Genomic DNA, 27,972 nt, shown 5'->3' with positions numbered 1-27,972 from the left:
CTTGGATCGTTATGGCAACCACACAAGAAAAAACAACTATGTATAGAAAGGCATTCTTGGGCTCCAGGTGGAGGAGTGGAACCGTCACTTGCCTTTGCTGCCGGTTGGCGTGGGTTCGATCCTCTGCCTGGGAGAGGCCCACGTGTGTGGGTATATATATAAAAAAAAAGACCATGTATAGTAAGGCATTTTTTTTCTCCCCCAAAAAATCGCCCATGTGTAGTAAGGCTTTCTTTAATAAAAACAAACAAACAAAAAAGCATGTATAGTAAGGCATTTTTTTTCCTCCCAAAAAAACGCCCATGTATAGTAAGGCTTTCTTTAAAAAAACAAAAAACAAAAAAAAAAAAACGACTATGTATAGTAAGACACTTTTTTTTTCTCCCCCCCCCAAAAAAGACAATGTATAGTAAGGCAATTTCTTTCTCACAAAAAAACAAGGTATTAAAAAGAAAAAACAAAACAAAAAAAACACCATGTATAGTAAGGCATTTTCTTTCTCCCCCCCGAAAAAAAAAATAAAAAATAAAAGACCATGTATAGTCAGGCATTTTTTTTAACAGCCTTGTATAGTAAGGCATGTCCCCCCCCCCCCCCCCCCCCAAAAAAAAACAATAAGAAAAAAAAACAACCATGTATAGTATAGTACGGCATTTTTTTTCTCCCAAAAAAAGACCATGTTATAGTCAGGCTTTTTTTTTAACAGCCTTGTATAGTAAGGCATGCCCAACCCAAACCCCCCCCCCCCAAAAAAACATGTATAGTATAGTACGCCATTTTTTTTCTCCCAAAAAACGACCATGGAGAGTAAGGCATCCCCCCCCCCCCAAAAAAAAGATCATGTTATAGTCAGGCTTTTTTTTTTAACGGCCATGTATAGTAAGGCATTTAAAAAAACAAAAAAAACAAACAAAGAAAAAGATGTAGAGTGAGGCATTTTTTCCCTAAAAACCCCCCAACAAACATCTTATTAGACATGGCCGTTTACTCCACTGCCGTTTTTGCCTCCATTTTCAAGTTGAGACGACGAGACACAACACTTGCCATCCATTTTATTGTAAAATATAAAACGCAAATACAAAATAGTTCAGCATGATGCTTTTATAAAAAAAAAAAAAAAAAGGACAGTTCCTTTAGTTTGTTTTCTGGATGGTGAGCGTTCACGATTTGTCTTTTCCTGACAGGTGGGAGGGGTTACATGGAGGCATGCGTGTGCTGCGACGCGCAAGGCGAGGCGGTGGCGGACGCCATCGAGGAGGCGGCGGCGGCAGACAACGGCTGAGGCGTGGTGGAGGTGACGGCCGCCGGAGCGACGGAGGCGGGGGCGGGCTGCGCGGCGGCGGCCGAAGACGACGAGGCGGTGGCCGAAGACGTGTCCGTCTTGCTGCTGTGCGTGATGAAGCGAAGACGAAGCTTCATGGCCGGCCGAAGGGTCAGGATGATTTTCTCCACCTGCGCATCCACGCACACACAAGGGCTTTGAACACGTGAGACCGCGGCCAAGGCTTTTCGTTTTCATGGCATTCATATAGTTTGCGTTTGACAATATTTTAATTCATTGGGGGGGTTTTTTGTGTGCGCACAAGAAGTACTCATGAAAAAAAAAAGCATACAAAAATATTTTTTGTTTAATATGGTTTTCTTTTTTTTTTAGATTCTTTGAACAGTATCTAATTTGATTAAATGTGAATAAGATGTATTAATTTAAATATTTAACTTATTTTTGGTTATAATTTTGTTTGGGTTTTTATTATTCCTTTTCTAGTATAACTGGCAGCCATTTTGAATGAAGCAACTGAATTTTGACTGATTTTGCAAGACCCACAGAATATTGTGTTCTATTGCTATAAAATCATGGAACCTACCAAAAGAACAATTAGTCTCTACTTTTATCAGGAAGAAAAAAATATGTATTTCTATCAGTTTCCATTTTGCAGCAGTTAGCATTAGAATATAACTAAATTTCATCATTATTCACAAATCTGTTCAGAGTAGTGGGAAAATCAGCTTGTTTCCAACATGGCCCTGGTTGATCTCTTATACTCTGCTGACACCTGCTGGCCCTTTTTGTAATTACTACCGTTGCTTCACCCGTTCTCTGCAGTTGAGAGGCTGCATCAAAGCCTTCTGTATGCTCTAGCATTAAAAAACAAACAAACGTATGAATAAGTCTTTGGGACATTTAATACGTTTAAAATAGAACGTATTTATACGTTTTTGGCAGCTAATGAGGTTAATTTGAAAAATCAATAGCCATTTTAAAAAATGTTTCGTTTTTATTTTAAATGTATAAACTCATTTATGAAAACGTCAAATTTTGTAAATTAAATTTTCATTTTGAAGCTTTGAAATATCTACGATTTTTGTGGGTGCATAAAATCCAATCACATTCCAAGAATGTCCCCAAAAATATTTGTGAATTTTTCTTGATGGATTCATGGTTTACTTTAACAACTTAAAATTTACATACAGAATTCTATTTTTTGTTGAGTAATTTTTGAAAGACTGGTAGGTATTATTTATATTAATTATCCCCCCCGCACCCCGACTGGAAAATGTAGATGATTTTATTTTATTTTTTTGGTAATGTAAAAAATGCCGCTCTGTTAGCTGTCTGTATTTCATCATTTGCCGAATTAGCACGTTTGGTCCGACCTGCTCCTTGACGCTGTCGCCCGTGTACATGTACTTGATGTGGTAGAGGAAGTCGCAGATGGCGTCCATGTAGTTGAGATGTTGACAGTGCTGGTCCACCACCTGCAGCATCTCGTAGAAGGCCACGCCGATCTGAAACACGCACACGCACGCGGGAATGCAATCAACCTTTCCTGTTGTCTTTTGAAACCAAACACGTCCTCTCCACGTGCGGATGGAGTCTAGGGAGGACCAAAATAAAATAAATAAATAAATAAATGAATAAAAGTGAAAATAAAAACTAATTCAAAAAATAGAATACAAAAAATTAAATAAAAAAATATATATAAATGGAAATAAAAACAACAATTTATATCCATGAATAAGTAAAAATACAAAATAAAACACTGTCAGGATGAAATAATATTCAAATGAGGGGGCGGTCCTAAAGCATGTCTTTGGTTGGACTCCGCCATTGCAAACGGCCTTTCAATGGTCAAGTGAACGGGTCAATTGAAATTTAATTATATTTATTATTGTATTTATTTCCACATTTTTTTTTTTAATTTGAATCTCTTTATTTTTGTATTTATTTTTACATATACATATACAGAGAGAGAGAGTTTTTATTTGCATGGATATTTTTTGTATTTAATTTTGGAATTCTATTTTTATTATAGCCTTTATTTTCACCTTTATTTTGTATTTATTTCCACATTTTTAAAAACATATTTGAATCATTTTTTTGTATTTATTTTTCCTTTTATTAATTTTGTTGTTTTTAATTTGCATTTATATTTTTTTTTTTATTCAATTATGGAGTTATATTTTATATCCTTTATTTTCACCCTTATTAGTGTCTTTATTTACACATTTTTCATTTTAGATTTTTTTTTTGTATTTTAACTTTTATTTATTTTGTTGTTTTTAATTTGCATTTACTTATTTTTTATATCCTTTATTTTCACCTTTATTATTGTATTTATTTCCACATTTTTTAAAGCATTTTTTATTATTTTTTTATATTTATTTTTACTTTTATTTATATTGATGTTTTTAATTAGTGTTTATATTTTTTTTGCATTTAATTTTTGAATTAGATTTCTTTATATCCATTTTTAATTTTCACCTTTATTTATGTATTTATTTATTAATCAGTTTGTCACTGTTGTTGGTCCATAGTAATCAAGGCGTCACCTCGAGCATGCATCGCGTCCTCTCCTGCTGGAAGCGCTGCAAGAAGGGTCCGACCAGGTGGTACACATACAGCAGCTGGAACTCGGTCTGGACCACCGGCTTCAGCGTCTCCGAGAGGAACCTGCAAACGCAAAGACGATCAGAACCAACGGGTGGGCGAAGACGCGTGGTCCCGGCCCGCCGCCTCACTTGGGGATGAGCGACAGCTGCCCGATGGACGAGTGGTGCCAGACGGCGTGCGCCAGCGCCAGCACGTAGCTGCAGCTGATCTCGCTGTAGCTCTGGTGGCACGCGGTGAAGTCCAGCAGGGCGAAGGGGTCCCGCGGCCACGCCGTCTCCGACGTCAGCGCCGGCGAGCCCATCACCGTCACGATGCGGTCGTGCAACACAATCCAGTACGGTTCCTGGCGGGGAATACGGTTTGACGTTTTGAGTCGATTGTTTTCCGTGACCGAGCGATGGCGTTTTGGGAACTTGCCGGCAAAGCGGTGATGACGAGTCCGATGGCGTTCATCCAGGCTGTGATGTTCTCTCGGGGGACCAGAGGTTGACTGAAAGACAATCATGCACTGAGGCTCCCTCTAGTGGCAGGACGAAAAATCTCTTTTTTTTTTTCAATCTACAAACGTGCAGAATGCTGAAGTGTTTGTGGGTTCAATTTTTTATTTATTTTTATTTTTTTTGGGGGGGGGGGGTTAGCGGCGTCCTGTTTCATAGGATTTAGGCAAGTAGACATTTAGAATTGTTTTAATATATTTTATTCCGCTACAATTTGTATGTCATTTTATTGAAAATACTTTTTGCATCAATAAGTTGTTTCATTTCCTAGATTCATATGTAACAAAATCCAGGAATATTTAACTTCAGTCGAGTTAAGAGTATTTAGGTAACAGTAGATTTAAGAGTTTTTATGCGACTTTTAGGGAGTATTATGCAGATTTTAAATTATTTTTTTAGATTATTATCTAAAGAGATTTTTTTTTTTTTTTAAAGTGTATTTAGGTAATTTATAGAGGAAGCATTTAGGTAGTATTCCACGAGTATTTCCGTAGATTTCAAAGTACTGAATGAACTTTGAAGTATTTGAGTGCATCCAGATTATGCGGCCCACCTCTTGAGGACGACGTTGAGGAGGGCGTTGCCCACGTCCTTTCCGGGCACGGCGAGCGCCATCAGCTCCACACAGGTGACGTGCAGCGCGTGGGCCGCCGGGTTGGGGAACTCGTTAAACCTCCAGTCGCAATTGGGGAACGGACCCGGCGACTTGCCCGCCATGGGTGGAAGGGGGGGGCAGTTAAGGGTGAACGTTGGAAAGATTGCGACGTAATTATCAAAAGACTGTTAGCCAAGGATATTGTCCACCAGGCGTCCAATCAGCTTGCAGTAGTACGTGTCGTCGGGCGTCCACACGTTGTCGTCTCTTTGGTTCATGCCGAACTTCAGGTAGGTCTCGCTCAGGCACCAGCCGGGGGTCCGGTTGTCCTGTCCCACGAACCAACGTCACGCCGTCATTACGATTACGTCATTCTCAAAAAGTGCGGACGGATTTTTTTTCTGGACCTTGAGCGACAACATGATGGCGTGCACCAGCTTCCTCTTCAGGCTGGTTCTGTCCCTCAGGTGGCGCTCGTAGTAGTGCAGGGTGTTGTACAGGTAAGTCACCGGACGATCTACGCAAACAAGTAAACGGGGTTCAAGACTAAAGTCTCTCAAAAGTGGCATACCAACAACAATAACAATAGCGGGATGCCGACCGTGGAACTTGTAGAGTCCGCCCAGGTGGTCCAGGAGGGTCTCCAGCGACTTGGAGACGGGGATGAGCTCCAGGAAGCGGTGGATGACGATGTCGAAGACGGGCAGGAAGCGCAGGCACACGTTGCCGAAGTAGATGGGCATGTACTGGTGCTGCACCTGCATGGGCGGGCTCAGCTGCTCCGCCACGCCCTCGAAATACAACTTCTCCGGGTATTTCTGAAGCAAATTAAAAGTGTATTAAAAAAACATTTCCCCCCCCGGTTACTGTTTATGAACCAGTGATTGGTGCTTATTTTGTACTTTGCATAATAATTTTTAAAAAAATGATGAAATGAATGGGGGTATATACTATGTTACCGGTTCGGTCATTGTTTTCCAAAATAAACACATTTTTGCAAACGTCTCATTTTGATTAAACACAGAATATAGTCTCAATAATAGTAAATAATAAATCAATAAACATTTACCGTTGTTATGCTGAAATCAGAGGATTTGGACAATTTTAAATAAAAAAAAAAAAGGCGCCAAACGATTACTCGAATGATTAAAATAGTTGTCGATTAATGTATTAATTTAGGCTAGGCTTTCAAACTATAGGTGCAGTTTTAAAGCAGGGTTTTAAAACTACGCTTGAATTAAGAAGTCGGGTTTCAAAATTGGGTTATGGTTTCAAAGTAGGGTTTAAACTAGGGATAAGATTTTAAAATCGGGTTCAGGTAAAGTTTCAAATGATGGCTAGAGTTTCAAAATAGGTTTGAGATTGGATCGAAAACTCGGGTCTGCCGCAAATGCCCCGCGCGCGTGACGCGCAACTCGCGTACCTTGTGGTAGCTCATGTGCTTGTTGTGCCAGTCGCTCTGCAGCCAGTGCTCGGGCGCGTTCTCCTTGACAAAGTCGTTGACCCGGTTGCGGAAGTCGTCCGACTTGAGCAGCAGCAGCTGGATGATGAAGTAGCACACCTGAGCCTCGTTGCGCTCGTGGCTCCGCATCGCCTGGGCCGGGCGGCGCCGTCGGGTAGAGAGCGGTAAGAGGCGGTCGCCAATGGAAACGGGAAGGCCGTGACGGCGGGGCGGGGCTCACCAGACACAGGATGACCCTGTCCAGCGTGACGATGTTGTACTTCCACACCATGTCGTTGAGGATCTCGATGCACTTGTTGAGCTGCGGCCCGCCGGGCGACGTGGAGAACTCGTACACCAGGAAGTCAGCGAACGTGCGCATGTGGGCCACCAGAGCCCGCGCCCCAATTCGCTCTAGGACGCTGAGGGAGCGGGGAAAAAAAACAAATAAGAATGGGAAATCTAAAAGAGGGATGAAATTTGTATCTTTATTAGTGCTGTCACTATCGAATATTTTTAGAAGCGGTTCATCTATCAATTATTCAATCGATTCGACTCATCAGATTCATTTTAATTTTGCATTCAAAGTGTATTACAAAAACATTTTTCTCCCTGATTACTGTTTATTAACCAGTGATTGGTGTTATTTGTATTCGTGTAGTGATTTATGCTGCATTCGAGGATGGACGTTTGACATTTCAGAGTTCAAACCAGGAAGTGTATATGGGAAATTTGGGGGGGGAAAGCCATGCATGAAATTATACGGTGAACTACCGAACTGTATGGAATGCTTATGAAATAAGATAAAAACAAACAAATTAAGCAAAATTGTGAGCTGGTAAGTTTGCTGGAGGTAAAAAATGAGTTTTAAGAACCAAAACAAAAACAATTTACTCTCACTATCCGCCATTTTGGTTGTTTACTTTCGCCGCGAACGCTTTCAGGTCGGAACTGGGAAAAAAACAACTCAGAGTTATCCGACTTCTGACCATCCTTGAATGCAGCATAAAAAAGGTAAACGTAGAAAGAGATGTTTTAGAAATGTCTTATTTTGATTTAAGACAGAAGATAATCAGTCATCAATTACTGTTGCAATAATGCTGAAATCAGAGGGAAAAAATGGCTCCAAACGATTACTCGAGTCTTAAAGCGGTTGTCGATGAATTTGAGTTTGCTACGTACTTGTAGCCGATCTGGTTGATATGGTCGGTCTCCAGCAGCATTTTCCACAGCAGGCAGAGGAAGAACGACGGCGAGCCCTGCATGGAGAAGTGCGTGATGATGTCCTCCTCGTTGGTCATGGACTTCCACTTGCGGTACTCCTCCTCCACGTTCTTCTTCAGGTTGAAGCGCGGCTCCTGGGGGACGTTGTTCTGCTTGAAGAAGGCCTGGCGGCAAAAGACGGGCGGGGGTCAAAGCGGGGAAGCACGGCGGGCGCCGTCCGGGTCCGGGCCCGTACCTGCAGCGGCGCCGGGAAGCAGGAGAGGGTGTGCGCCGCCCAGTTGTGAGGGGTGAAGTTCATGATGGTCTGGAGGATGTCTTTGCACCAGGTGCCGTGGATGGAGTCGGAGCCTGTGAAGAAATCTGCGCACGCGCGGGGGCCGGGTTCAGCTCGCGTTTTCAGGTTTGATACCTGCGAGGCGGGCGTTTGGGGGGCAGTCGCGGGGGTTACCGGTGACGTGCGTGGCTCTGGCCAGGGTGAGGATGAGCGCTCGGTTCAGCTCCTCCGATTCCACCGACAGAACCGTCTTGGGGTCGTTGAGGAAGCGGGTGAACTGCGGCTGCACCTCCGAGCTGCCCAGCGCCGTGATCAAGCGCAAGGCCGTGCTCTCCACGCTACCGGATGGGAAATCGACAGCAGTAGTGAGTGACCAATTCATCGGCGGGCCCATATGAGCGCTTATAACATTTTTTTTTTTTTTTTTTTTTTTTTAAATCAGAAAAATTTGACAATTTTTATTTTTAATATACAGTGCTCCCTCGTTTATTCATCTCGCAGCCTCGCTGTTTTGGTTTGTTTATTTATTTTTATGGTCTTTGAGCTGCCGGATCTCTCGCCTCCTACATCCGACCGGCGACATACGGGCATCCGCGGATTCGTCTCGACGAGACCTTTCCAACAGTGTCTGTCCCGTCGCTCTACAGCAGGGGTGTCCAAACTACGGCCCGGGGGCCATTTGCGGCCCGCCGTTCATTTTTCAGTGGCCCGCGACATATGCTAAAAATGGCATTTGACTCAGTTCAAATAAAATAAAAACAAAAATGTTTGGAGATGGTCAAAGGAAGAAGGGAGGGTGCCGAAAAACACAGGTGCTATTAAAGTTGATTTTAGTTAACTAAAACTAACGAAAAAAAACTAAAATTCAAAACTACATTTTTCAAAAGAAGAAAACTAACTGAAAACAAAACTAACGATAATTATTGCAAAAATGTCCTTCGTTTTAGTCTTTGGTAGTTAATTGAATGCATGAGCCTTTGGGGATGATTTTAAATGTAATTTTTTGTCGATTTATTTTGATATAAACCGGAATAATGACGTTGCGCCCATCGTGTTTTTTAAATATTGTGCACAAGTAATACACATTAAAAAAAAACAACCTAAAACTAATACTGAAACTAACTAAAAACTAAGCATTTATTAAATAATTAAAACTAATGAAAAACTAACAGAACCACCCTGAAAACTAATTAAAACTAACTAAATAAAATAAAAAAAAACTCAAAACAAAAAAAAACTAAAATGAAAAATTCCAAAACTATAATAACCCTATTGCCATATTACAAATAAATTGGTTTATATACTGTAGCATTTTTCTAAATATGCAAAAGCACAAATAAATTATGTGTCCAATTTTTAGGACTAAACACAATTTCTCTTCATAACATTATGTGGCCCTTGTGTCCTTCTGATTTTCTGTATGTGGCCCTCAAATGAAAATGTTTGGACACCCCTGCTCTACAATACTGCATTCCGGAGATCGAAAATGTACACTGTGCTGTATAACAAGTACATTAAAAAAACAAGCAAAAAAACAAAAAAAACAAAAACAAATGATGAATGAAAAAAAGTTTGACATTCAGTTGATAATCGCTTTGATTTTAGTGTGCTTTGAATGCCAATAGAGACAGCTTGATACAAGAAGAAGGAAAAACAAACAAACAAAAAAAAAAAAAAAACTGACATGACTATGTGGCTAATGATGCTAAGCTAACATCCTGGCTTTGCATTACCTTTAACGGCAAAGTCGCCCCTACCAACATGGCTGCCAGACAGACACGCTTGCTCGAGTTTACCGCCAATTTTTTGGAGCTTACCAGAGATGCAGCTGGTTCTGGTTGGTCTGCGGCACGGCGGCCAGACTGTGCAGGTGACTGAGCAGCTGGACGCGGTAGTGCGGCTGGATGTGGTGCATGCGGTAGCTGAACATCTCCAGCAGGGTGTGAAGGATCCCCCACGCGTGAGACTTGAACACGTTGGGCAGCAGCTGGCCTGAAGGAGGCCAACGGTAACAAACGATTTTCAGTGAAAGGGAACAACAACAACAACAACAACAACAACAACAACAACAACAACAACAAAAAACTGCATTTTTGGTTGTCAGTCAGTCCACGGAAGAGGATTAGGGCCAGTGAAGAGAGGGAAAAAAAAAAAAAAAAGATCTCACTTTATTCTGAGAATTCTTACTTTAAAGTCAGAATTTAAAATTTGACTTTAAAGTAAGAATTCTCAGAATAAAGTCAGAATTCTCACTTTAAAGTCAGAATTTAAAGTTTGACTTTAAAGCCGGAATTCTGATTTTAAAGTCAGAATTCTGAGATTAAAGTCAGAAATTTGAATTTAAAGTCAGAATTTAAAGTTTGACTTGAAAGTGAGAATTCTGAGCATAAACTGGGAATTCGTCATTTAAAGTCAGAATTGTGACTTCAGAATTGTGAGAAGAAAGTCAGAATCCTGCCTAACTTTTTTTTTTTTTCCCTGTCTCTTCCCTGGCCTTAATCCTCCCTCTTCCGTCAGTCAGCGTGTGAAACTCACTGATGAAGCCTTTAATACCCAGCGACTCGATCTCCATGTAGACCAGCAGTCGGCTGTACGTCTCCACCAAGGCCGGCGCCAGGGCCACGCTGGACTTGGCGTGGGCCAGCTTGATGACCCGCGTGGCGATGCTGTGGATCAGACTGGACGCGGACGACGGGGGCGACAGCGAGGCAAAGCTGAGCGCAAGGAAGGCTATTTTTTTTTTTTTAATAAACGCACCTCATCTTGGCGTGCACGGTGACCGAGTCCAGCAGGTTCATGGGCAGCGGCGTGAAGGAGCCCAGCGCCATGCAGTTGGTGCCCGGCAGGTTGATCCGCATGGACTGCGTGCCGTAGATGGTCTCCACCAGGACGCCCATGGGCACGCTGAAGCAGTCCGAGTTGGTGCTGTAGGCGTTGCACAGCAGGGCGATCTTGTAGTCCGACATGCCCAGAGACTTGTTGCGCAACGACTGCTGCAGGAACCTCAAAGGATGCAAAGCAAGTTCAATTAACAACTACCACAATTATTTTTGATCATCGATTCATCATTTGGAGACTGTGTTCAACTTTATGCAACTTCAAACAAAATTTAATGCCCACATCCTACTGCATGACACATGAACACATTTTTAAGGATTTTTTTTTTTTTTGAGAGTTTTTTAATCATTATTAATCTCATGATTTCCAGCTAACTAGCAATTAATCGCTAATTAATTGTTTATTTTACATCTGTTCTAAATGTACAATAAAACACGTATTTTCAAGTTTTTCCATATTATTGTTAATTAACATAAAAGCCAGAAAAATCATGGCTGTAACTAAATTCATTGCTCCAGTCATTTATACAATGATTTCAAGCTAAAATATTAAATAGTATACTGTACCATTGAAAAGGATGTAAAACATTGAGTTACATTGATTTTGAGGTCATTTTCTCCCACTAGATGGCATTAGTTTCATGTTGGATGTTGGTGATACGAAAAGTACATTTTACTTTTCAAATTAAGAGCAAATTAATTGGGAAATAATTTTGTGGACCCCTGCAAATAACAACTAGTCCTCAGTCTCCATACATATCCATAAAACTAATGCTTTTTTAATGCCATTTAATAAAGCCTCAATTTTACTAAATCTATGAAATGACTTTTAATGCTTTTTTAATAATGATTCATAGAAGCGCTGGTATAAAACTAGCACCAAATATGGCCGGCATCGGCCCGATAATATCTAATCTGTCTAATAAATTGATGATTTGAGTGCATTTTCTGCTCTGCAAATGTTTTGTTTTAAAAATTAAAATGTGCATTTAATCCGATTCATTGATAACTGAACAAAATAATCAACAGAACAATACAGTGGAGCCTGTAATTTTCGGTGGCGTCCATCCTATTTGTTCAAATTTGAAATACCAAAATATGTTGAAAATGAAGAATAATTGAGTGCTTTTTAATAATTAATTAATTTTTTGCTTACTCATGGTGCAGTTTGAGAGAGTGCGGGATGGGAATCTGCAGGTCCGAGTCGCCTTGAGCCTTGCGGTTGAGGTGGATCCAGATGCAGGTCATGGCGAAGGCGTGCGTGGACTGAGGCTTGTTGATATCCGGAACGGGGATGCACTGGGAAACGTGGAGGAGCATAGAGAATATTCCACCCGTGAAGTGACTTGACGATAAGGCTAACAACTGATGGATCGCAAGAAGCGACGGACCTCTTTTTCGGGATACAGCAGGTCAAAGAGCTTCATGACGGGGAGGAAGTCGGCCAAGGCGTTCTTCTGGATGCTTCCCGATATGAACTGCAGCAGGACCCACATCAGGTGGTCCCTCCCTTTGATAAGACCCCTACCTGCAAGCTGGAGGACATTTTTTTTTTTTTTTAAATGATTAGTTTCATATTACTTAATTTATTTATTTTAAATATTATGTTGTTTTTTTTTCATGTATTTTATTTAAATATTATATTTTCAGTATTTTTTTTAAATTATTATTTAATTTATTATTGAATTTATTTCAAATAATGCGCATTTTTTGATTAAGCGTTTATTTTCATTTATTTATTTTTTTTATTTTAAATGTTTTTCTTTAAATATTTTATAATTGTTATTTTCATTAATTATTTAATTTATTTATTTTAAATATGTATTTTATTTTTTTAATTTATTGTTTATTTCTTTTAAATGTTTTTTTAATTATTTTTTAAATGATTTTCATTTATTTCATTTATTCAGTGTTTTTTTAATTATTTTTTTTCTTTCGTTATTTAATGTATTTATTTTAAATATTTATTTTTTTAATTATTATTTTCATTTATTATTTCATTTATTTATTTTAAATATGTTTTTTTAAATTGTTTTTTTTAAATTATTATTTGCATTTATTATTGAATTTATTTATATTAAATATTTTATTTTTCTTAATTATTTTTTTTATTAATTATTATTGTATTTATTTTTTCAATTCAATTACTTGTCCGTCACAGTTAACAAAAGAAGACCCTGACGCACAGAACCGAGAGCAGTCGGTCCAAGCAAGAAAGTGGGCGGGGCTTTAAGGAATCGCCCTGCCTGTACCTTCTGGTGCAGCGAGAGCACCATGTGCGGGAAGCTGGCGAACTGGAAGAGGACGAAGAAGATGAGCTGCGACGACAGGTGCTGCCACAGCAGCTGGCTGGTGCCGCCCACGTCGGCGTCAAAGTGCTCCTCCGTCTCCGAGCGCTCCATGGCGTACACCACCAGGTCCACCAGCTGCTCCTCCAACACGGGACAGCGCTGCTTTTGCTGCCGAGCGGGGAGACGAGCGAGAGGGCCGTCAAAAAAGGTGACGGCGAGAGCCGGGCGACAACGCGGCGGACGCAGTGAGACCATTCGGTGTGCAAAATATAAAAGGAAAAAAACAAAACAAAACAAAAAAGCCCGACGGGCCTCATTCACCAACGATTCGGAGGAGGAGGAGCAAAGGAGGACATACCTGGGCAATGTTCAGAGTCTTACCGAGACGAGCGCAGGAGAGAAACAGAAAAGAGGGAGGAAACAAAAGAAAAGGAGGGAGACACACAGAGAAAGAGAAGAGTGGTGACTCACGAGCGACGAGGTCGTTGGCCGCCAATTTAAACAAAAAAAAAAAAAAAAGTGGCTTGTTACGCATGCACATAAGCGAGCTTTGTTAGCAGAGGGGAGGAGACGATCGCCCACACCGAGGCAAGTGAAGATCAGTGTTTCCCTACTTTGATGACAATACGGTCCAAATGTCGGCATTTTACAAAAAACTATACTCATACTGGTAAAATATTACAGTAAAGTCACATTTTTGAGCTGTCAAACGATTATTTATTTATTTTTTTAATCAGATTAATTACATATTAGAATTTTGATTAATCACAGAATTAAAAAAAGGCTTTTTTTTGCCCGCCAAAATATGAAAAGCACCTGTTATGTGTTAATCTTTTCAACATATAATGTTATGAGGTCGTCGACATTTTTTCATCCACTGCACACTCTCGTCCACTTTTTTCTAATGAGTTTTTTCATCATTTCAAAGTAAAATAAATAAGTAAAATGACCCCAGTAGTTTGACAAAGTAAAATAAATAAATAAATAAATAAATTTGACTAAGTAAAATAAATAAGTAAAACGACCCCAGTAGTTTGACATGAAGAAATATTCTGACTATTATACGCAAACATTTATTAAAATGCTTTACTTTAAAGCAGGCAGTTATGTTTATTGCTCAAAAACAACCTGCGCTACCTTTAACATAACCATAAGTTAAAGGATCATCTGCAGTCAAAATTAATCGTGCAATTAATCTGCGCCAATACATGATTCATGCGATATTTTTTTTTTGTCATTAATCAATGAGTTAATGCTTTAACTTTGACAGCACTTAACAAGACTAAAATTGTAATTTTACAGTAAAATAAATCTTAACATAATGAGAGGGATACTTAACTCATTGAGCCATTTTCAGCAGTGAAAATTTAATATTTTCTCTGGAATTAATTTGATAACTTCATTATTTTTCATGTCCAATTAAATTAATAATACCGTTAATAACAAATTTTTCCACTTGCTGACGACTGATGATGACATCACCTGTGCTGAGGAAGTAGGTAACGGCCAATCATGGCTCACCTGTTTCCTGGGTTTGGTCACTAATCTGAGCCGTGATTGGTCGTTACCTACTTCCTCAGCACAGGTGATGTCATCATCAGTCGACAGCAAGTAGAAAAATGACTTTTTAAAGTCATCAATTACGCATGAAAAATAATGAAGTTACCGCATCAATTATAGACAAAATATTAACTTTTTACTGCTGAAAATAAGTCAAGTATCCCTTTAATAATAATCATGACAATAATAATAACAATAAATAATTTAACAAGAATAAAGTAGAGAGATTAAGGTTAAAAAAATTTGTGAATTTACTTTTAATTATTTGGAAGTAGTCTCAATATTACTGAAATATAATGTATTAATTTTTTAATTGTTATGTTTTAATTGCAACGCTATTATTATTATTTTTTTATGTCTATCATTTCTTGACATTGTGGCCCTAATTTCCCATGGTAAAAACTTTTTTCTTTTTTTTTTTCATCTACGGGAAACACTGATGCAGCAAATAGAAAAGAAAGAAAAAAAAAGAAAGGAAGAAACAGGAAACCATCACTTTTAAAAAGCGGGTACGTGTACACAAAAACGATCCCATTTCATAAAGGAGGAGGAGGCGGGTCACGGAGAGGAGGACACGTGTTAACTGTAGACAAAAGTGTACCTGTTTGCTGAGCCCCAACATGTTGCACACCATTTCTCGGGAATAAGGCTGCTCCAGCACGTAGCGCAGCAGGCCCGTCTGCGGCTCAAACAGGTCCTTGTGCACACATGCCAACAAGTTAGCAACGAGTTACGGCGCCGTTTGTGTGCGCTTTGTGGCGGCACCTTATCGAAGGGCAGCATGCCTTTGAGCGGGAAGCGGAGCGTGGTGGGGTCCAGCTTCCACGAGTTGCAGATGGCGCCACTGTTGTTCACCACCGGCAAAAGGCTGCAACGGCCTGCGGCGGGCCGGCCACAACATTAGGTACACCCGCGCCTTTGAACTCTTTGACCACCAAAAACGTCTAATAACGTTTAGTAAAATCACGATGTATGCCGCCATAAACGTTAAATGACGTCATCTACGTTTTTTTTTTTTTTTTAAATCAATGGACAGTGCAACGTCTAAGTGCAGCGCTGCCTGGTCAATGAGTTGTGGAATCAAAAACAGCCACTAACTATGGCCAGCAGATGGCAGCATTGGAAATGGTGAACAATGGAACATTTTCAAGTATGACGTGATCAAACGATCAAAGCCTTTGTCACATTAATTCTAATTCACAGAGAGCCACTAGACAAAAAAAAATATTCGTGTCAAAGTCACTTTTGCGGAGAAAATGTATCTTTTCACAAAAAGCTTGTTTTCTCATTTTCAGTTGGCGCTCAATGTCACTCAAGTGACCGATTTTCAAATGGTGATGACTCAAGAAAGGAATAAGGTAGAAATATATTTTTTTTCCCCCTAATGGAAAAATGGAACGCGATCTTTCATTTGGTACTCGCATTGTAAATGTATCAAAAGCACATAATATTCTGTTTGCTTTGAAAGATAAGTAAAAATGCTCAAAATCAGCTGGCACTGATACAAACTAGATGTATCAGGCGAGTATAATTTTTTTAAATCGTAATTAATCGCACAACTTCAATAGATAAATCATGATTAATCGCAAATTTTATATCTGTTCTAAATGTACAACAAAATGTTCCAAAAATGTTTTTTCCAAGTTTTCATACTCTTGTTAACATAAAATTGGGGGGAAAAAAATGTTAAATCGAAATATGGCTGCATGTTTTCATTATTCATACATTAATTTCATAATAATTCAAAAATAAAAAATGTTCTGTAAAAAAATGAGTGCGATATTGATTTGTGTTGGTGATTTGTCTGCCACTAGATGGCATAATTGCATTTGTAAGAAGATGGCTCAGTGCATTTTTCTTTTCATATTAAGAGCTATCTAATGTTGAACATGAAGCAACTTGTGAAATTCTGCACATTTTTAAAATTTGTAAAATACAACTTGACGCCAGTCTCCACAAATATATGCATTATTATTACATTTATTACTGCCAAATTTGAATGTGGACATGCATGCCTTCTGCATTGCGACTAGAATTAACCCAGTACATTAATCGTGCATTTTTAAAAATGACACCCCCTAATATAAACAAATACATTAAGTGCATACACAAGTTGCTTTGGTTTCTTACCACAGATGGAGTTGATTCTGGCAGTGGGTCGAAAACTGTCCACAAAATCTGAGATCAAGCTGCCGAGAAGCTACAAGCACAAGACGAGTACTTAAAAAAAGAAAAAAAAAAACAGAAAAAAAAACACTTTGCTGAAATGAACACAGCAAAAAAGGGAACTACTACTTACCCAGTGCGACAGTTGTCCCTCCGGATACAGTTTTCGGATCTCGGTGACGGCAAAGTAGGCAGGCAGGAGGCAGGCGTTCCTGTCCAAGATGTACTCCACCACCTTGGAAGACATCAGCAATCATTTACATTCATTCTTTGACCAAGAAAAAGGCATTATCGCTTGAAATAAAGCGATGTGAGAGCTCCGCACTTGTCTGGCTGTCAGCAGCTGCCGCACGATGGCCGAGCTGACGGTGATGGGAATGGTCTGGATTTTATCCAGCACGGCTTTCAGAAGGTCCCGAACACCCTGAAACGCAAACACGTCCAAATAAAAGTGGTGAGACGATGCGCTGTTGCACACAAAAACTCCATTGTGGGATGGAACTTTTGCCCCCCAAAAAATAATAATAATGTAAAATATTCTTATAAATAAAAAAAAATGTTGAGTTTATCTTAAAATAAAAAATAAAAAAAATGTTGAGTTTATGTAAAAGAAATTATAAAAAAAAATATTGAGAGTTTATGTTAAAAAAATTATTTTAAAAAATGTTGAGTTTATGTAAAAAAAAAATGAAAAAAAGAAAGAAAGAATGTATTAAAAAATATATATACATTTAGAGTTTATGTAAAAGAAATTATAAAAAAAAATGTTGATAGTTTATGTTAAAAAAATTATTTTAAAAAATGTTGAGTTTATGTAAAAAAAAAGAAATAAAAAAAAGAAAGAAAGAATGTATTAAAAAAATATATATACATTTAGAGTTTATGTAAAAAAAAATAACCATATGCTCCAGGGTGACAAAATATTAAGAACTTGTCATTTAAATTTGGACAAATAATTATATATATTTTTTTAAATTTGAAATGCATTTTCATTATTTATTGTCTTTAATTCCATAAAACTAAAAACGCTTTTGTGACCTTGTAGTCCAGCCCTCCAATAATCTTTGCTGCAGGGTGACAAAATATTAAGAACTCTTCGATTTTAATTTGGACAAATAATAAAACATTTGTTTAAATTTGAAATTCATTTTCATTTATCTGTCTTCAATTCCATAGAAATAAAAACATGAACTTGCGCTTTAGCAACCTTGTAGTCCACCCCTCCGATAATCTTTCGTATGAGTCCGAAGGTCAGCGCCCACAGTTGCGTCCTTTCCCACTCCAAGTTGTCCGAGCTGATCAGTGCAGCGCAAACCATCCTGACACACAAATACATCGCGTTGCGTAAAGACTCGGGATGTAACAATAAGTGCAATATCATGATATTGGTGATATTAAAACTGCCACAATATCGTCCCGGTCATGTTCACAATATTTAAAAGCAGCACATCTGTTTTTAAAAAAAAAAGAAAAAAAAAAGGTCAGGTTGATTTCCATTTCTGCAGTTCTAGCATCCTCTGGTGGCTATTTTTTTTTTAGTGCGATTTAATTTTCATTAGGGATGTTTTGGCCCTTCTATTTTTAAAATCTATACTATTTGTCAGATGAAGGAGAACGTAATATGCCTGTGGACACAGAGTCAATATGTGGAGGAACTCAATGTGTGCGTGCAAGGTAAGTGCCTCAATAGGTGTTATTAGAGATTGTAGGTAATTTATATGCATTGCTGTTATGTACAAAAGCACAATATGCTTTTTTTTTTTTTTTAGTATAAGCTAATTTTTTTTACATTACAGTGACTTTTTTTTTTTTTTTTTTTTAATTTCTCCAAACTCCTCACAATGTCGTGATAATTATTATATCATGAGCTTCATATCGTATCGTGATGTTTGGATATCGTTACATCCCTAGTGAACACCTTGTTGTTAAAAATGGCAACATTATTTAAAAATAACAATAAAGCCATAATACTTTTGACCATAAATTAGTGTGTGTACCTTGGCGGCAAGAGACTCGTCTCCACAGCCATGGCCAGGCAGTCGTAGAGGAAGGATATTCTTTTGGGACTGTGCTGGCTGTGTGTGAATCGCACAATCCACTGCACGCACTGCTCATGGGACTCCTGCAAATTAATAGACAAGAAGGTGATTGATTCCACTAAGTCGAATGTGTTATTTATTGCGTGTGTGCGTGCGTGCGCAAACCTGAGGCAGAGTTCCCCAGTATTGGCGGAAGGCTCCAAGACAACTGACCAACTTTGTCCTCTCATCCTCCGGACTGTCCATACACATCCTGAGTGTCCAGTGTGTCACAAAAAAGTATTGTTTTTAGCATACAATATAGTCATACAATACGTCAGGGCGCATGTATTTGTGTGTGTTAGAGAGACATTACCCGGCAAAGGCCTCCTCCACCATCTCCGTTTTCTAAGAAAAATTACAGCCCCCCCAAAAAAAAAAATCAGAAAAGTTCGACAAGCACTGATAGAAATAGAAATTAGAAATATTTCACAACACATGTAATAATGCTCAGCTTTTGTGATATAACGGTAACATAAATATTTAGTCTGTTGAGAGTCCTAATTGTTTCAATCTGTTGAAGATTGTGTTACTAAAATCTGGTGAATTTAAGTTCCTAATGTCATCAAAAAATAAATGTAAAATTGATTCTACCCAATCAACCGGCAACTTTAATGGTCATCCACATCGGAAGCTAAAACCTTGACCAGAACACCCCTGGTCACTGCTACACTAACAATCAGTTTTGCAACCATTATACATCGCCTATTGTCCACAACGAAGTGTTGTTAAATTAAGCATTGTTACATGAGAAATTGTGTCATATTTCAACAGATCAACCAACATGAAAATTGTAGGAGCGAACGCGTGCGCCTGAGGGCGTAACATAACAACATCATGCATCCCTAGCAAACCATGAAACCCCTGGCATTATTATTTTGTTTTGTTTTGTGTTTAGTAGTGTTGTATTTGTTTTGTGTTGTACTTAAGTATGTTGATATATGTTCCATTTTGTTAAAATCATTATCCTGATCTGTACTTATTCTTTGGTTTAATAAAGCAAGGGAAAAAAAATCCCGAGCAAACGCACGTAAATATGCTAAATGAGAAATATTACCACAACATCCTCAAATATGCTCTGTAGCTGCGTTTCCATAGTTAGCGCCATGGATGCAGCCGAAAGCGCCTCGTTTTGTTGCAAAAAAGTCACATAAATCTTCCAGGAATCGCCTCTCCCTCGGTTAGTTCGGATGCTAACAATACGCCTGCAGAGCGCAACAGTGAAAACGGTCCGGAGTCAAACTATGTCCGCAGATACATTGTTCCGACCATTTTTTTTTCCCGGACTCAACCCAACTTTTTAACTTTTCACAACACGAATATTGTCGAATATTTATACACTGTTCAAATATATTGTTGCGTCAACCATCACACATTTTAACTCCTTTCGGCCACCGCATTTGCCCAACGTCTTTTTTATTTTTTCTCCATACATAAGTTAGTATGGAACCCGTCCCTTACTGCAAGAAACCCGTTTTCGCTAGTTGATTTTTTAAGAAGAGCTTTTGAGTTAGTGTTTTTTATTATTATTATTACGAGAGGTAACATGCTCCTGTCATTAAAAACAAACAAACAAAAACCTTAATTATCAGAGCTGCGATACCTTTTTTTTTTTAGCGCATGCGCAAACGGGCACTCAGGTGAGCCAAAACGAGTGAGGTCACATTCTTGAGGTTACATGCCTCTTTTTTTTTTCGTAGTTATGACTTGTCTTTAGCTTTCGTTAGTACCCGACTGCACGTTGAAGGCAGCAGCAGGTGAAGCCGAAGAATCGACGGGTATCTTGATGGAAGAGTCATGAGGGCCGTTTTCCTCTTTGTAATCTTTGGAGCACTGAATTCCTCCACAGGTATGTTTTGTTTACGGCTTCGTATCCCGTCTGTGTTTTGTCTGTCTTTTGGCTACTTTATAACTTTAATTACGCTAAGTAACATGTTTGATTTACAGTAAATCATCATGGTCATTTAACGCAACACGCTGCTGTATTTAATAAAATGATTGATTTTATTTTTATTTCAGAGGAAAGGAAGTATTAGTGTGTCCTTTGCGGAATGGGTGTTCTTATTATGCAAATTGGTGTCTGGAATGTAAATCAGGGTGTGAGATGTTGTTTTTTTTTAATTAGCAGTTTAGTTTTACAGGTGACTTGACCTAGATTTTGCATTTACATCGGAAAATGATGGATTTAATTATATTTTTGTGTATGGAAAGGGGAAAATGGGGCGTGAAGTAGTACAAAAACAAAAGGTTATGTGGTTAATGAATATAAATAAATTCGAATTTTTTGAGGCAGGCTATTTTTTTTTAATCAAATATTGGGGAGGAGCTTTCTTTCAGGCTTTTGTAGTTCTTATATTTTGTTGTTATTTTTTGTAGTTCTTCTATTGATGACATGTCAGCGAAGCAGGGGTGTGTAGAGTTTGGGGACAACAGGCAGGAGCCTGAGGGGGATTTTAACCACCCCGCCCGACCCCCAGCTGCAGTTGACCATATTTTTGAGGGAAGGCAGCATAGTGGTTGACAATCATGGGCTTGGGGCTTTTGCGAACAGAGAAGTAGTAGTTTCAAAACTTGTTTGGTATCAAGAGAAGGCAAAACAAATCAAAATGTACAACTTGTTTTGAATAATGTTACTTGCATTGCTTTTTATATGCGCAAAAGGGGGGAAAAAAGCAATTGGTCAGAATTTTACGAGAATAACGGGTCATTTAAAAACTAATAGTGCTGGAAATAAGTGTACAAATATGATTGTGAGCTCTTATTACCATTAAAAAAATATTTGCCGCAGGCTCATCCCCTCCTCCGAACCCTGTGAATGTCACCTTCTCATCACTAAACCTGCGCAACGTGCTCAAATGGGACCCCGGACACCAAACTCCGGCCGGCACCCGTTACAGCGTGGAGTTTGCCTTGTAAGTCGAAACGTTTACGTACTCTCCATATATACACCGAGCAGCTTCCCTTGATGATTCACCTTTTACCTCCTCAGCTACGGTGACAGCGTGGGGGGAAGCCAGGGCAACTGGCGGCCCGTGCCATGGTGCCGGGAAACGGAGGCCACGTGGTGCGACTTGACCCGCGAAACCTGGGATGCGGAGCAGGGCTACTACGGGCGGGTGCGCGCCGTGGGCTCCGCCCCTTCAGAGTGGGTCAGGACGCACATGCGTTTTGTGCCGAAGCTGGACAGTAAGTTGAGCCGCATAAATTGAAACGTAATCAAGCAAAGGTTTCTGTTGGTTGTTGTTTTCTGTGTGCGATGTGTTGACAGAGGGCTGATTGACAATGAATTGATTCATGCATTCTGTTTATTTTCATTGTGCGAGCTTACTTTAATACTGTAAATAAAACGGGTGAGAGAAGCGATTGTTTAACAGTGACTCGTTTATTGTGAGCTCATATTACAAGCAGTGGACAATCTCCATGGTTATTTTTGTCATTCATTTCTATGGTGCTGGATGGGTATCATGAATAACTTGTTTCCCTGGGCATTGTGCCAGTAATTACAAATCATTTGCACAACAGCTATTTCTCTATTGTGCGCTTCAGGAGCATAGGGTTGAATAAAACTGATGAAAAGTAATATGCTGGACAACTTAGGCTATTAAGAAAGGCATTTTTTTTTTTCATTATTGTGGGGAAAAAAAAAATCATCCTGACCTAAAAAATAAAATTATATAATTGTATTTAATACCCAGCTATACTAATTAGTGATGGAGAAAATGAAGCTTCATGAAGCATTTGCGCTATATTTTTTTTACTCCTCTAGATGGTGCTAGTACAATGGAAAATAATTACATTTCCACTGCATCTTTAACTTATTTGCTTCCAAAAACAAATGAATATGTTCTATTTTAAACATTACCATATCGAAAAAGACTTCTTTTTTTTTTTATGCTAGAATATACAGAAGAATTTGATGCAGCTTCTTCTGAACTGAAGAGAATGGTCATGGCAATGGTAGTTATTCCAAAAACGGCCAGCAGGTGACAGTAGAGTATAAGAGATCAACCAGGGCCATGTTGCAACGAAGCTGTTTACCCCACAGTTTTAAAGCGATTTGTGAATAATGATGAAGCTTAGCTATATTCTCTAGATAGAAATATTTTCTTTACTCGTTGAAAGAAGAGACTTTCTAATCTTTCTTTTGGCAGGTTCCATTTTTTTTACAGCAATAGAACACAATATTTTGTGGGCCTTGCAAAATCAGTCAAATAAACAAACAAAAAAAAACAGCTGGGAGCGAATGAGTTAAAGGGGAAGTCAACCCACTTTTTTTTTTTTTTTTTTTTTTACAATATGTTCTATGCAGCCCCATTGGTCTAAAATATGGTATTCTGGTTAATATTGCTTTAGTGGAATCTGAGTTAAGCAGCAAAATCTAGATGTTTTTATCCATCTCAGGGGGCGGCCATTTTGCCACTTGCTGTCGACTAAAGATGACATCAATGTTGCTCAGGTCTCAAGTAACAGCCAATCATAGCTCCGCTTCAGAAAACTGGTGAGCTGTGATTGGTCGTTGAGCCCGGAACGCTTATTCCACAAATGTAATATTAATCAGAATGTCATGTTTAGACTAGTGAGGTCACATATATTATTGTCAAGAAATCAAAAAAAAAAAAAAGGTTGACTTCCACTTTAAACCACGAGTGCCATCTAAGGGGTCGAAAAACATCACAAGTGCTACACGAAGCTTCGTTTTTCTCATCACTACGTATCTTTTTCCGACAGCAAGGTTTGGGACGCCTCAGATATCGGTGGAAGTGAAGGACAACAACGCCTTGGTCTACCTGTCGGGGCCAATCAGATATCAGGCAGACCACCATGCCCCGCCCATTTCCATGGCTTCGCTGTATCCGCAGATGCACTACAACGTTTCTGTTTACAACTCCCGCCAAGAGCGAGTGGTAAGTTCAAATGATTACAAGTTCTGTCAAAGATATTCACGGACTGGCGTTGACGTTGACTTTGGACTCGTTTGAAACATATTTTATGACACCAGTCTTGGATTATTTTTTTTTTTCCCTGACAAACCTCACACGTACTGTTTTTAACTCATTCACTCCCAAAGACGTATTTATACGTTTTTTAGGTTTTTGTTTGCTAGAGTTTTTGTATGATGGCTTTGATGCAGTTTCTGACCTGAAGTGGTCACTTAAAGTGGAAAAAAAAAAAAAGTGTGCTTCATCTGTTTCATTCATTTTTATTTTTTTCTAACAACTACCATCACTTTAAGCTTCCGCTTCAGGTCAGAAACTGCATCAAAGCCTTCATACAAAAACTCTAGCAAACAAAAACCTAAAAAACGTATAAATACGTCTTTGGGAGTGAATGAGTTAAAAGCTCCTTTTCTTAACACCAAAAACCCGCGTTGCTTCTTGGCAGCACCACTTTCCGGTCACATCCAGCCCATTCAAATATCGACTGTTGGATTTTGAGATGGAATACTGCTTCTCGGCTAAGGTCCGATTCATCTCTTTGGACTTTCATTGCCACCAGTCCGAGATGCATTGCATCAGCACCGGCAAAGGTACAAATTGATCGTGTTTGTTTCCTTGTCACCAGATTGCTGAATTTTGCAAATCTTGCCATCTAAGACTGTTACTAGTTGTGACCTGCACTTTTATTTCCCCAGACCCGGTCCTGGTCCAGGTGAAGATGGCGGTTCTTGGCATTGTTGTTCCATCACTTTGCATCTGTATCCTTCTGGTGGTCGGGTACATCCTGTATCACTACCTGAAGGGGAATGGACGGAAAAGACCCATTACCTTGGTAGAGTACTTTTGAAGATTATATCTAGTTTCCAAAACTTGACAAAAATCCTGCAATGCTGTCTTCTCACGCTTCCGTCTTTTTTTTATGCCTTCCAGGACGTAGGTACTTTGCGTCTTCAACAAAACCAAACGTTATTGCCCGACCCCATCACGCTCTTGAAACCGCACTGCTCCTCGGACGATGACGATGATGAAAACGACGCCTCGGACTGCGCGTTTTCCGGTGCCGTCCAGCGTCCAGAAACGCCACCGGCGCTTGAAGAACCCAGCGATGACTCGCTGAGCTACGGCCAGGTTGGGGTGGCGACGACAGATCTTGACGACGTCCACCCTGAAGAGTTCTGCGGCGAGAGTGCCACCCAATCCTACTTCCCCCAGGTGGAAAACAGACGTCCTCCGGAAAACGTGACCGCAACTCCGACGGACTTTTCGACGATTTATTTGGCCAACACGGCGCCAAATGGCTTAAGGATGCCCGTGACGGAGATGACCTGGAGCCCATACAGGAAGCGTGAAGAAGATACGCAAAATGCGCCACCCGCCTTCACCTCCTCCTACGCCGCCGTCTTAAACCTAGCCGCGGGATACTACAGCGTCCTCGTGTTACCGGGAGCGGGAAAAGACGAGGAGGGAGGACAGGGCGAGGGAGAAGGAAGCGAAACGAAGGTGGCAAAGCAGGAACTCAGGTTGGCGAGGGTGTTCGTCAGGGAAGCGTCACAAGAGGAGGAGGCGCCGCAGCAGGGGGCCTCCGCCGCCGCAAGCTGCGAAGTGGATGACATGGCAAGTAAATGGGGATTGGTCTTGTCCGACGACTAGCAATTGCCTTTGCACATGGACCTGCCGCATGGGATCTTCTTCTTGGACTTGGTAGTGTGTCAAAACGAGCCTGTTTCACGTCAATTTTTTTTCCCGCAAAGCTTACGCATCACAACTGTAACGGATACCTTTGACTTGGAAAAAAAAAAATCACTATATTGGCTTCCAGAAAGCAGATTATTAGAGGTCTAGTGTTAAGAGTTGCAGCCATTGAATATTTTATGATAGAGTATACTATTGATTATCCTGTTGATTAGGATAATTGTGTGTTTTTGATCATTAAAGCCGAAAGTCAGGTCTTAATTTTTGTCCACTTGGGCTTGTCGCCAATCTTCACATGCTAGTGTAGTAGTGTTAATTTCGTCAACGAAAACTAAACAAAAAATAATTTCGTCAACACACATTTTCCACCGGACTAAAACTAGATTAATAAACCATAACTAGGACTAAATCGGTATGCATTTTCGGCGACTAATGAAGACGGGACGAAAATGTACTTCACTGAATTAAAAACTGGACTAAAATTTATGGACATTTTAGTTCAGGAACAAAAACGAGACGAAAAATAGGATTTTGTAAATTCTTGTCTCTGCTATGATACACATTGACACACCCCCTTTCAAATCTGCAGCTAATGAGCGCAACATACACAAAAGCATGGGACAGATAGGAGGTGGATTCACGGTAAAAATTATAGTTATAATGCAACATTAATTAATCTAACAGCTATAATGCTCCAACAATAAAGTTAATCTGACCACGAGCTAATGCTAGCTCATAGCTAGTAAATGTTGATATACTGTAATTGTGCGTCAAGATGTTTTTCATAAAAAAAAAAAAATGAGAGAAAATTTTATGTGAAATAGTTTTAGATCCGAAATGTTCAACATAATCTACGAAAAAAAAATAAAAAAAAAATACTGGGATTAAATGATTGTCCTGAGTAAAACTAGACTAAAACGTTGACAGTTTTTGTTGACTAAAAGTAGACGAATAAAATATTTTCTTGGACTAAAATGCTAGATTTATAGTTGACTAAAAATACACTGAATAAAAACGGGATGAGGTTAAATAACTATGATTAAAAACTAACACGCATGATTGAAATTGGACTAAAACTGAGACTAAATTTAAAAATGGCGGATAAAATTAACACTACAGTGTAGTATCTGTGACTTTGACTGTGTACGGCTTGAAAAGGCGGGGCCTGGCCTGGTGAGTGAAGATCGTATACAGTTGGAGAAGCCGCTAGCCAGTCTGAGAGACTCACAGCGAGTTGGGGACATGGACCGCGTGAAAACGTGTTAGTTTTCTTCCAGTTTGTTCGGCTGTGTCTATCCTTGATCACATGCTGGGGAATCGCACTACCTTCTAATTCACGACGGTAGATTAGATAGAGTATTAAATTAGCCAACAACGAGTTGTCTTCTGTGTTGGCGATTTTAGACGTGCACCTTGCACTTTATTTTCATATTTTAATTGTGAAATGATCCAAAAACGTGGGTCATTCTCTTGTCTTTTCTGCACTCTTCCTGTCAAGTCGATATCGCGCAAACTTATTTTTACACAAAAAGGCGTTTACAACTGCGGTAAAATTAGTACGTGTTGGAAAAATGCTTTCTGCAAAGCTACTTTTTTGTAATGGAAGTAGAGCGATGTACTTTGTTGTAGTTTTGGAACAGTGACTATTATTTCTGGTTTTATGACATTCCCTATTTATCCATCTGAAGTTTAATCAAACCCTGCTTCTTTTTTTTTTTTTTTTTTTTACACGTCTACCTGGACATTTACACACAAACTCTCTTGGTGAAGACAGTCACGTACAAATAGAGCACTTTATACTGTTACGTTTATAATGTTACTGCTTTATTCTCAGCAGTCAATCTGGCCAAAGGTTTCCGAACATAGCACACCCTTGTTACCTTTTAGTCAAACTTTGTGTGGCATGCTGCCACATAGCACCAATTACACTCCCCAGGCAGCTTTTTTTTTGTTTTGTTTTGTTTTTTTTCTTTCTGCTGTGTCACCTTCATTATGTGATTGCATGAGTGACAGGACAAAGTCTTGGACTTGCTGTCCTCATGTACCTTTTTGGTTGTTTGTTATTCTCAAACACCAACTAGTATTATCATGAATGATGGCCTCATTGTTTGCTGGTCTAACACAAATATTCATTCAAGGTTCTTGTTATATTCGAACGCAATGTGTCTTGAGAAGGAAGTCACCAAGGTATTTTGGCAAGTACACGCACTCCGCCCAGTAGTTTCAAAGTGTCGAAGTCACGTAGCATTTGCGTTATTAGGTTAGCGCAAACTAAATGGGGAAAATGTACAATATCACCTGTGCAGCTTTGATGTCTTTTGGAATTTCTCTCGAGATTAATAAAGTATTCATTTGTCAACTGTCACACAAGTGGTTCCTCTAATTAAAAAAATAAAATAAAAATCATGCTTTATATAAGGAGGTCTTTGGTTTACGCCATACAATGTTCCAAGGTTACAAAATGTGCAATAAACTAGCAGCAGTATTA

General features: G+C 39.3%; 2 protein-coding genes across 3 annotated transcripts; one reads left to right on the top strand and one right to left on the bottom strand.

Annotated features, from left to right (window-relative positions):
• Positions 1-1,073: 1,073 nt before the first annotated feature.
• On the bottom strand, positions 1,074-23,914 carry med23 (mediator complex subunit 23). Of its 2 annotated transcripts, XM_077511372.1 has the most exons (31): positions 19,913-23,914; positions 19,172-19,203; positions 18,982-19,069; positions 18,775-18,899; positions 17,985-18,096; positions 17,103-17,201; positions 16,911-17,012; positions 16,742-16,811; positions 15,377-15,489; positions 15,213-15,308; positions 13,410-13,427; positions 13,013-13,219; positions 12,152-12,295; positions 11,917-12,059; positions 10,681-10,926; positions 10,459-10,601; positions 9,741-9,915; positions 8,098-8,261; positions 7,885-8,009; positions 7,608-7,813; positions 6,667-6,847; positions 6,408-6,578; positions 5,586-5,802; positions 5,392-5,501; positions 5,187-5,313; positions 4,943-5,108; positions 4,310-4,382; positions 4,021-4,235; positions 3,832-3,952; positions 2,656-2,787; positions 1,074-1,452 (listed from the first exon to the last, which is right to left on the bottom strand). In XM_077511372.1, the coding sequence occupies exons 1-31, from the start codon at positions 19,961-19,963 to the stop codon at positions 1,195-1,197; spliced, it is 4,230 nt and encodes a 1,409-aa protein (XP_077367498.1). In that variant the 5' UTR covers positions 19,964-23,914; the 3' UTR covers positions 1,074-1,194. The 2 variants fall into 2 exon arrangements, with proteins under 2 accessions (XP_077367498.1, XP_077367499.1); XM_077511373.1 differs by lacking the exon at positions 13,410-13,427 and having other exon boundaries at positions 19,913-23,913.
• Positions 20,490-27,854, top strand: il20ra (interleukin 20 receptor, alpha). Its single transcript, XM_077511375.1, has 7 exons — positions 20,490-20,704; positions 21,644-21,767; positions 21,845-22,041; positions 23,584-23,759; positions 24,238-24,382; positions 24,488-24,624; positions 24,723-27,854. Exons 1-7 carry the CDS (start codon positions 20,653-20,655, stop codon positions 25,440-25,442), a joined length of 1,551 nt encoding a protein of 516 aa, XP_077367501.1. The 5' UTR covers positions 20,490-20,652; the 3' UTR covers positions 25,443-27,854.
• Positions 27,855-27,972: the final 118 nt, after the last annotated feature.

The sequence above is a fragment of the Festucalex cinctus genome, chromosome 21, assembly GCF_051991245.1.
Source record: "Festucalex cinctus isolate MCC-2025b chromosome 21, RoL_Fcin_1.0, whole genome shotgun sequence".
Taxonomy (NCBI): domain Eukaryota; kingdom Metazoa; phylum Chordata; class Actinopteri; order Syngnathiformes; family Syngnathidae; genus Festucalex; species Festucalex cinctus.
The sequence above is the reverse complement of the archived record's forward strand: the minus strand, read 5'-3'. Positions and strand labels throughout refer to the sequence as shown.

Coding starts and splice junctions, on each gene's coding strand:
- il20ra (XM_077511375.1), top strand. CDS start 20,653: ATGAGGGCCGTTTTCCTCTTTGTAATCTTTGGAGCACTGAATTCCTCC. Junction 20,705..21,643: donor AGCACTGAATTCCTCCACAG/GTATGTTTTGTT, acceptor TATTTGCCGCAG/GCTCATCCCCTCCTCCGAAC. Junction 24,625..24,722: donor GGAAAAGACCCATTACCTTG/GTAGAGTACTTT, acceptor TATGCCTTCCAG/GACGTAGGTACTTTGCGTCT.
- med23 (XM_077511372.1), bottom strand. CDS start 19,963: ATGGCGCTAACTATGGAAACGCAGCTACAGAGCATATTTGAGGATGTT. Junction 7,814..7,884: donor GCTTCCCGGCGCCGCTGCAG/GTACGGGCCCGG, acceptor TTTTGCCGCCAG/GCCTTCTTCAAGCAGAACAA. Junction 5,502..5,585: donor CGGACTCTACAAGTTCCACG/GTCGGCATCCCG, acceptor TTGTTTGCGTAG/ATCGTCCGGTGACTTACCTG.